This window comes from Aythya ferina (assembly GCF_964211825.1).
Source record: "Aythya ferina genome assembly, chromosome: 6".
In the NCBI taxonomy this organism is placed as follows: Eukaryota; Metazoa; Chordata; class Aves; order Anseriformes; family Anatidae; genus Aythya; species Aythya ferina.
Genome location: NC_140303.1, coordinates 18,356,220 through 18,365,375, shown reverse-complemented (window position 1 = coordinate 18,365,375; position 9,156 = coordinate 18,356,220). Strand labels below are relative to the sequence as shown.

The following is a 9,156-nucleotide window of genomic DNA, read 5'->3' as shown; positions in this document are numbered from 1 at the left end:
CCCCTGCTGCAGCCCCTCCGGGGCAGGAGCAGGGGGGCTGGGGGGCACACGCGTGCCGGGGGGGTTCCGTGCGCAGGCACCGCGGCCCGGAGGCTGCTCGGGGAGCGGCGGACGAAGGCGGCCGCCTCCCGCTGCAGCTCGCCGGCTTCGGCCGCCCCCCGGCCCCAATCCGCGCCCGGCTCCCCCCGCGCAGGGGCGGCTGCAGCAGGCGGCCGCCGCCCCGCTACCGGCCCGCGGCGAGGCGGGGGCGCGCAGGCGCGACGGGTTGGGGGGCGCCCCTCTCCGAGCACCCCCCGCCGCTGTTTTTTGGGGGAGAAAGAGCGGGGACGCCGCTTGGGGAACCGCTGCCCGCGCAAGGCACCACCGGCCCCTGCCTGGCCTTTCCTGTGGTATTTGCTTTGTGGCAGCGCTGGCACAGACGCGCCGCTCGCACAAAGAAATAGCTCGAGCTGCCTGGCAGGCACACCTCTGTCTCTCAAGCAAGGCCCTCTGGCAGCTACGTACAGTTGAAATAATTGTGCATAATTAATTTTTACCATCTCAGTGTAGTGAGGTTTGGCTTGAGCGCTCACACCAGGGTTTTAGTACAAAATGGTTACCGTGCAGCAGTGCTGCACGCAGACACTTGAAGCAATTCAGTGTTTCTGTGAGGTTAGGGATAGACAAGCCTTTTCCTTAATTCTTCACACAGTCTTGTGGTGTCTTTAGTTTACTTGTGTATTTTTTTTTGTGTGTGCTTTGATTAAAGCAAAAATCTGCATGTTGGCAATTTCTCAAAAAGAATCAGGACTGCAGGAAGTAATGAATGAAGTATACAGACAACAATTTACTGTAATACCTTAATTGTATAGAACTCTGCAGCCCCAAATTTGTGTACAAATTATACTCATCTCTTTCAAAGACAAAATGTGACAAAGATTATCACAGTGGTTTGCCTGTTCTGTAAACTGAGCAGAATTCATGCTGTCACTCTAAAACCTTTCACTGAAACACACCTGGCCTGGTGTGCTTTAGTGACTGTAGGAGAGAACCCGTGTCTCTGCATCCTGGCACACATCAAAGCATGCCTCCCTTTGCAGGATGAGTACACCAAGCTCACTGTATTCTGGGCTGCAGCTTCATGTGTGGGCCTGGGATAGATGAGCTACAGCTTTTTTGTGGGAGGGACAAAAAACAAATGGATTTTGTTGGCTCCACAATTTCGCTGTGCTGCTGTCGTAGTTCTGCAGGTATGCTGCAGTGAGGTCCGGGCGGTGTGTATCCGATGCGCCTTACGCATGATGCACCCACCTGTTATCAGTGTGGATGTGTAACGCCAACTCTGACAGCAAGGCAGGCTTTAGCCAGCCTCACCCGGTCTGCTAAGGCACAAGGCACACAGATGCTCTAAACGAAGCACAAGCAGAGGTGTCAGTGCATTTCTCAGGCAGTGTCTGTTTCTCTGTGGAGAAAGGCAGGGGCACAGCACTCTTCAAAATGCAATTGAGGAAAGCACTTGAGAAAACTTTTGTCATTCAGGCAGGTGCTTTACTTTAATTGTCTAAACAGTCGATAGAACAATTCCTAACTATTAAATTGAAAGTGAGAAGTATCTTATAGCTAGAGTACAGAAGAAGAGAAAAGCAGGTACTCATTCACTTGTGTCACAGAACTTTTTACCCCACTCTCACTTACTCCCTTAGTTAAAAACAGAATTCACCTCTATGGAGCACTGTAAGGCAACTAGTTAAAGCCTGTAGTTGGCAAGCATTGGAACAATACTGGTAAAATGAGTACCTGGGAACAGATACGATTAGTTTTGTAATAATGTTCCCTTCTGTGATCACACAAGGAAACCTTGCTTGAGTGGAGTTTGTTTTAATCATTTAAAAAACATTTGCGTAAACAGATAATTAATTACATTGTAAATCCCAATTCAAGTCATAGAGAAGAGATTCAGGAGGAGGTTTTAGGAGGACTGTAATCACCTTCATCAATCCTCCAGTTTGTGAAAATATTTATCACTAATCTCAATTGCTTGAGCTAGTCAGCCCTCATTCATTCTACATTTGAGCATATCTTCATATATTAGCATCAAGTGGAGAAAAAAAATCCACATCTCTGCAGAAGACTGGTAGATGATTATGCTGTTTTAATATTTGAAGGAACACTAACAACACAGTGAACAGGGTTATATTTTAAAAACAAGAAGATATATATACATATACATACAGTGTTATTTTAATGTAAGGTCATATTCTCCTGTCTACTGCATATAGTACCTTTCTTCCCAGATGGTAATGCTGAGGGCTTTTCTTCAAAAGAAAAACTTAATTTAGTCATCAGTTCTAATACTTAGAGGAATTTTCCTATTTCTGTCGCCACAACCAGATAATAATAGTTTTAGTGAGTGTTTGAATAACTAGTTGCAGAATTGGGCTCCCAGACCTCCATAGAGAAAAGAACAATATTTTCCTGTAGTGCACTCCACAAAGGTCTATGAACTACTAAATAAAACAATATAAGTAATGCTCACCTCTCAGTGTTATTTATTAGGATGCAGCATCTTAAAACATACATTTCTTTGGTTTTGCTAAGGCCAGTCCCTAATGAACAATAAACATCAAAATGCTAAAACCTGACATAGCAGCTACTCAAAATTAAAAGCATTTTCACTGTTACTACAGCTGCTGCAGCTATGTTTCATGAAGAAGTTGCTTTTTTCAAGTATGCAATAAGATCAGCTCTTTCATTCTGCTTTTTAATTCCAGCAAAAATCATTTTTGTACCAGGAATGTATTTCTTAGGGTTTTCCAAATACTCCATCAGTGTACTCTCATTCCAGGTAACTCCTGAAAAACAAACAAACAAAAAAACAACACAGTAAACTGCAAGGCTAGCCCAACACCATATGTTTACAACAATTACCAAGGGTCTCAAATCTAAGGTGTGGTGGTGCTCCTGAACATAATGTGCCCACAATCCAAGAGAAATGTGAACGTGAGGGTAGCATAATATAAAATGCACAAGGTATAGACCGTGTTTGAGTCACTTTAAGTAACTCAAATATTTTTTAGCATCATCAAGAGTTGCAAGTCATTGAGCCAATTAGCATAAAACTACTTACTGCTTTTAAACTATGTATCTTTGTAATTCCAGTATCCAGAAGATACAACTGTCATTTTATTTAACTGTTTAAAATGAGTGTCTGCAGATCAACATTAAATTCATTGAAGTTGTGTTCCGCTGAAGGGCCTTAGAAAAAGAGTAATCAATGGCGACTTCCTGGAATATCTTCACAGAAGCTAAAAAAGCATTAGTGTTTTCTTCCAGCATGGCTAAATTCTGTCTCTGTCAACAGAAGCCTACTGTTGTGCTGAGACTATCAAAATACCTCATCGTAATGACACGTTCAATTTTATCTTCTGTCCTCCAAAGTTGACTCTTCCCGTTACCTCAAGTGGATTTTGGCATCACTTTGTTAGCTTTCTTTCAAAAATTACTACTAACATCTGTATTATTTGTTCACTAATTTTTCAATGAAAAAACATAATTAACATGTTGAAGTACATGATGTTTTGCACCAAGGAATTACCATTATAAAGTGAATGTCAAAAAATAGCCCCCAGAAATCAAAGAAAATAAAAAGTGAGTAAATTCTACAATACCATAGTAACCAGAAAAAAACAAGACTGCATTTGTAATTAATAGCTTGATTCAAATATAATTTATATTCAAACAGTATCTATAAAACAACAATCCCTCAAAATTAATACACAGACTTATTTTCCATTTTTTGGTGCTCCATTGCCTTTCAAAACTGACTGTACTAAATACACAAGGCAAGTCATTGCTTACTAGTAGGTGATGGTATTTAGTAAAGCGTTGCTGAATGAAACAACTGCAGCACGCCACAATGCCAGTAGAGGGTAGTGACCAGCAAACAAAATCTAGCAGCATTCTTAAGGAACAGAAATGAAAATCTGCCCATTGACACTACAGAGCTCCGGGAAGCTATATACATATAGCTTCATATGACTTGGCATGCTAAATGTTGAAAGAATTTATTTTTAATTTAGGGGATGAATAGTTTTGTTTCTGAAACTATAGTTCAGACTCATGTATAGTAATGTAAAGTAGATGGTTGTGAGAGTAACTCAATGTGATTAAGCCTTGGTATCGTACCTCTAATTTTTTCTTTCCCATCTATGTTCTCTCCAGCACTGCACCTCATCCATGTCATCTGTTAGTTTTACCTTTGTTCTTGTTTGCATCTGAGTAAGAAAATCCTGCAGCTTGTCCTGTTCTGCGGCCAAATAAACCCCAAAGATTTGGTCCTGTCTTGTGCTTTCCACCTTTTTCAACTGTGTGGCACTGAGAACATTTCTGAATAAAGATCTTCTTGCCTTTTTCAACATCACCCATTTTGAGCTCTGCCGAAAAAAAAAAAAAAAAATGCACGATGTTATAGAAACGTTCGCTGTTGTTGTATTTGTCATCTTCTACAGTTTTAGAGAATATCTTCTTCTTGCACAGTAATAAAAGATAACATGCCTCAAACTAATGAAAATTTGACCTGACTTACTTATGGATGTAAGTTTCAGTAAGGCTTTGTTAAGGTGCAAAGTTTCTTAACGTGATCTGGTTGTTGATGGTCATTATTATTTATTTTTTTTAAGTGATATAACTTACAATTAGGTAAAAGCATCGTGAGTTTTTTGCAGCATCTCGGAGGGCGACTGAATTTTCCACTCACATCTTTGGAAGTTATGGTAGCTTTGAGTTACTTCCATGGTAAGAGTAAAGGTCAATGTACTTCTGTCTAGAAGACCTATTTAAAACACAGCAGCATCTCAGGATTTCCCTGTGGGTTACAGTGATACTTAGAATGTCTCCAGAACTGTAGAATTCAACTCCCATCACCTATCCAAAACATCCCTCACTCTGGTCTGTGCTCCTGTACCCAGGAAATCTCTTGAAAGCAGGAAGGAAGCTGCCACCACAGTAGAGATGTGAAGATTCACAAGGATTATTCCTGGCCAGAAACCAAACTTCTAGAAGCCCTTCCAGGTGCCTCTAGGAGCACCTCACCCTGACCTCACAGGAAAAAGCCACAGGGAGATGCAAAGCTTAATGTTTTCTAATACAACATATTAATGTAACCATTAATATATTTGATGAATAACCTTAATATTTATTGATTAAATGTTATTTTCTATGATAATTTATGTAGAAGGACTTTTCAAAAATGTTCTCTAATCTGACATCAAAATAACCAAGCATTTGCTTTTCTAGTATAGGAAAATGAAAAGTTGTAATTACTTTCCCTTTACTTAGGAATAAGTTTTGTTAGGATTTATTAAAACCATGCAATTATTTTATAACAATGTGAATATAAGCATGTTTTCAGTTAAACAATAAAAAGAATACTCTTGAGAACCAAATACAGCAATATGCTGAAATTGTGATTTAGACAGGAAAGCATTGTAATGAAAAATGCAGAACTTGTTAACAGGTCCTATAAATAACATCTGTAGACAGTATGAATTCAAAATCAGAGGGCTGGACAGGAAAGCTGATAAATTAAAAGAAAAAAAAAAAAAAGCAAAACTTTATGCAAGCAGTAACAAACAATGACAAACAAACAACAGTTTCAATGTGTTATACAAGAACTTGGTCTTTACTAGAAGGGACACTTGTGCACAAGTATAAAATGTGTTGTAACACCTTTTCCAAACAAATCCAAATAGAAGGAATTAAAAGGATGACTTCAATGTATAAAGGCCTGAAAAATGAAGTCTGGTCATTGTAGATATACCACTTCAGTAATGGGGCACTTGAGAATGCAATCAATAAAACTGCTAAACAATGCAATCAGAGGCAAGCTATCTGTAGTCTAATAAAGCAAGAATGGAACAATGTTTGCTGTATCCAAGACAACTTAGTATTGTATTGATGATGAGATGCCAATTGGGAAATGTTCAAACACAGTATTCAAAGACATATAATCAACCTGATCAAACAATGACAGAAATTCACTGCAATACAGATACAGTGATCAGCCAATTAACAACCACTCAACAGATGCATGTTAGACAATGTTAACTAAACCAACAATGTGTAATAAATAGCTAATATAAAGTGATTAATTATATATAAAAAGGAGCTGTCGATTCTTTGTATTTGCCCAAGAAGATATTCATGCTTCACACTGCATTTGACTTACAGAACAATGTTAGGTTTACTTTTTACCATTCAGTTCTAACTTTTTAAAAATTTAATAGTCTACACAATATATTCAAAAACAGCCTTCATCAACCACTACAGGGTTTTGACATTTATTCTAGTAAGTTAGCCTTTAAAAAAATCTCTTCTGGGGTGAATGTTTCTTTCTGAAAAAAAAAGTACTGGACGGAAGCTCAGAGAACCTGAGCTTTATATGCAGTTTTGGTCAGGTACTATTTTGCAGAGATGGAAACTGACATACTATTACTCATATGTCAGTTTCCATCTCTGCAAAAGCAATCTGGACCTTTAGAAAGTTATTTGAGATCTAGATGAAGAACAGAACTATTTAAGAACCAGCACGGTCCATATCACAGGAGACCCTTCCGTTCCTCATTTTTCTAGAATGGTTACCGACGATAACCATGCTGTGCATTAGAATCGCTGAAGTGCAAACAAAAGCAGTTTTCCTCATCCATTCATAAAACAGCAGCTAGAATTCACTTGATAGAACAGGCACCGATTATCTAGAAACACTGAAGTGGTTTTTTTTTTAGGTTGGTTGTTTTTTTCTTCCGCATACAGTCTGCAGGGTTGACTAGCAGATAAAGCAGTGCTTCAGCACGCAGTGTGAACCAGCCAGGAACTGGCATAGTTGAGAAAGCAACAGAGAATTCCACAGCCTGTTTGCAGAAGTTGTTCACATAACCAGGGGAAAAAAAAAAAAAAAAAAAAAAAAAAAAGCTGTGTTTTTCCTCATAAAAAGGCAAATTGCATCAGCCACATAGGCCAGGGTGAGCAGTTGCACTGGATCCAAACTCCATGTCACTCGAAGCGAGGCTGTGCCAGGGAGGGCAGAAGCCTCAGTGGGACAACAGCACAGCGCAGAACTAGCCACAGCCAGCCACAGGATTGTGCTTCCCTACTTCAATTACTATGCACGAATCACCCTTAAAAAAAAAAAATAAAAAAAAAATCCGATGTACAATTAGAAAGGGAAGTGCCCAGTGCGCTATTACAGCCTATGGACAGTACTTCTTCTAGTGCCTTATCAAGAATGAGGAAGAAATTTTTTTCATTATCCCCAAACAGATTTTTAAGTTATCCTCAAACAGGTTTTCAACTTGAAACTTCAGAAAAAAAAAAAAAAAAAAAAAAAAAAAAGAGTTCTGCTCAGGCCGCGTCCCTTCAGACACCCCCTCTTACTCTGTCGCCTGCCAGCTGCCCAGCACCCAAAGGGCCCGCCGCAGGCCGCCCCTGGCAGCCGCCTCTCCCGCTTGTTCTGGGGGGAGCGGGCAGGGGTGGGCGTCGCGCGATGTGGCAACGGTCGCAACGGTCGCAACGGTCGCAACGGTCCCAACGGCAGGGCCCCGCGGGGGGGCTGTAGCCGGTACCGAGCTGGGGCTGCCCCCGGGCTCCGCAGCAGGCAGCAGCAGACAGAGGCCGGCCGGCAGCCGGAGGCCCTCCTCAGAGGGCTGGGAGCCGCCAGCAAATGGCGTCCTCGGAACACTGCCACGACAGCTTGGAGAGCTGCTTGCGTTTGGAGCCAGCTGTGGGAGATGTGGTGAACTCGCTTTGTAGGAAGGGACCTGGTGGACGCTGAAACTGACCATGAGCCAGTGCTCTGGCTGTGAAGAAGGTGGACGGCACCTTGGGCTGCGCAGGGAGAAGGGTGACTGCAGGACGAGGGAGGGGTCCTGCCTCTGAGCGCCTGCTCTGCTGCGCCCAGGTCGGGACTCCCCGGGGAGCGGGAGACATGGAGCGGCTGCAGGGAGTCCGTGAAGGGCTACGGAGATGGTTATGGGACAGGGGCACGTCTGAGCAGCTGGGGCTGATCAGCCTGGAGAAGGCCGCCTCGGGACTTTTATATATATTATATATAATTATAATATATATATGTATAAATATATATTATTTAATGTAATATATATATTTGATATCATATATTTTTATATTTTTTATTATATATATATTATTTGTTATAAATTCGCTCAGTCCCAAAATAGGATTATAATCAAAGTTTACAATTTATTAAAAGAATAGAGGTAAGCGAACAGCACTGGGTGCATCGGGAGTCTCCGCTCCACCTAGACACACAGCAGTTGCATCAAGTAGCTGATTTTTATGCTCCCAGGCTAATACATATTCATTACTACTTCTAAAAAAACCGGGTTATTATAATTAGCTTCCGGGATCCAAACCCTCCTACTGGAGCATGCCCATCAGTCTCCGGTGGTCCCCCTAGGGGTCTCTGGGGGGTCTTTCATGCTGAAGGCTCGTAGTCTTCCTCTCAGGTTTTTTTTTTTTTTTTTTTTTTGTCCTTCCCCTTTGTACTCCTTGGCAGCATGTCAAAAGCTTACACAGCGTCCCCTGCAAGTTTTGTCTTCTAGCCGTCCTTCAGCTTCTTTCTATCTTCTTAATCTCCTGGCCACCTGGCCAGATATCAGGGGCTTGCATAGTGTCCCATTCAGAAGCCATAACAGTTACCAGTTGTTAGCAGTTGTTCTGAAACCCCCAGACATCAGAGACTTCAAAGAAAGAACATACAAATACAAATAGCTCTCTATCGACACTTCACGTGTTGTTAAAACATTCCTCACAGGCCATTCACAGGGACACTCCAGTCACATCTATGGCAGTGCTAAATCAACCACAAAGAAGGCAAAAAGGCTGTAACTGTTAGGAATAAGAGTTCGGAATAACAAAAGCAAATAGGCTCATGGATTTGAGGAATATTTCTGAAGATTTGATAATTTGACTATAATGAGGGGGAGACTTGGAGACCGGGACACTGGGAGGAAAGGGAAGAAACCACATCTGTGGAAGAATTAAATTGCCAGTGCAGGACCCAGAGACAGACAGAACTGCTCTCTATTGACACGAATTGTTAAAATATTCGTTTGCAAGGTACAAGAACTATATACATTAACCATTCTGTTTTTCTTAGACTTG

The 9,156-nt window shown here is 41.4% G+C and overlaps 1 protein-coding gene across 5 annotated transcripts; it reads right to left on the bottom strand.

Annotated features, from left to right (window-relative positions):
* Positions 1–2,111: 2,111 nt before the first annotated feature.
* Positions 2,112–8,053, bottom strand: LOC311438524 (cytochrome c, somatic-like). Of its 5 annotated transcripts, none has more exons than XM_084522987.1 (3): positions 7,815–8,053; positions 4,236–4,412; positions 2,112–2,831 (listed from the first exon to the last, which is right to left on the bottom strand). In XM_084522987.1, the coding sequence occupies exons 1-3, from the start codon at positions 7,960–7,962 to the stop codon at positions 2,683–2,685; spliced, it is 474 nt and encodes a 157-aa protein (XP_084379113.1). In that variant the 5' UTR covers positions 7,963–8,053; the 3' UTR covers positions 2,112–2,682. The 5 variants fall into 5 exon arrangements, with proteins under 5 accessions (XP_084379113.1, XP_084379117.1, XP_084379116.1 ...); XM_084522991.1 differs by having other exon boundaries at positions 7,411–7,982; XM_084522990.1 differs by lacking the exon at positions 7,815–8,053 and adding an exon at positions 7,482–7,632.
* Between the last annotated feature and the right edge of the window lie 1,103 nt (positions 8,054–9,156).

Bases quoted from the DNA above. Each gene is read 5' to 3' on its own strand.
- LOC311438524 (XM_084522987.1), bottom strand. From the start codon at position 7,962: ATGTCTCCCGCTCCCCGGGGAGTCCCGACCTGGGCGCAGCAGAGCAGG. The intron at 4,413-7,814 runs GTCAGTTTCAGC...TTTTTTCGGCAG, and splicing joins AGCCAGAGCACTGGCTCATG to AGCTCAAAATGGGTGATGTT. The intron at 2,832-4,235 runs GTAAAACTAACA...TTTGTTTTTCAG, and splicing joins AGATGCAAACAAGAACAAAG to GAGTTACCTGGAATGAGAGT.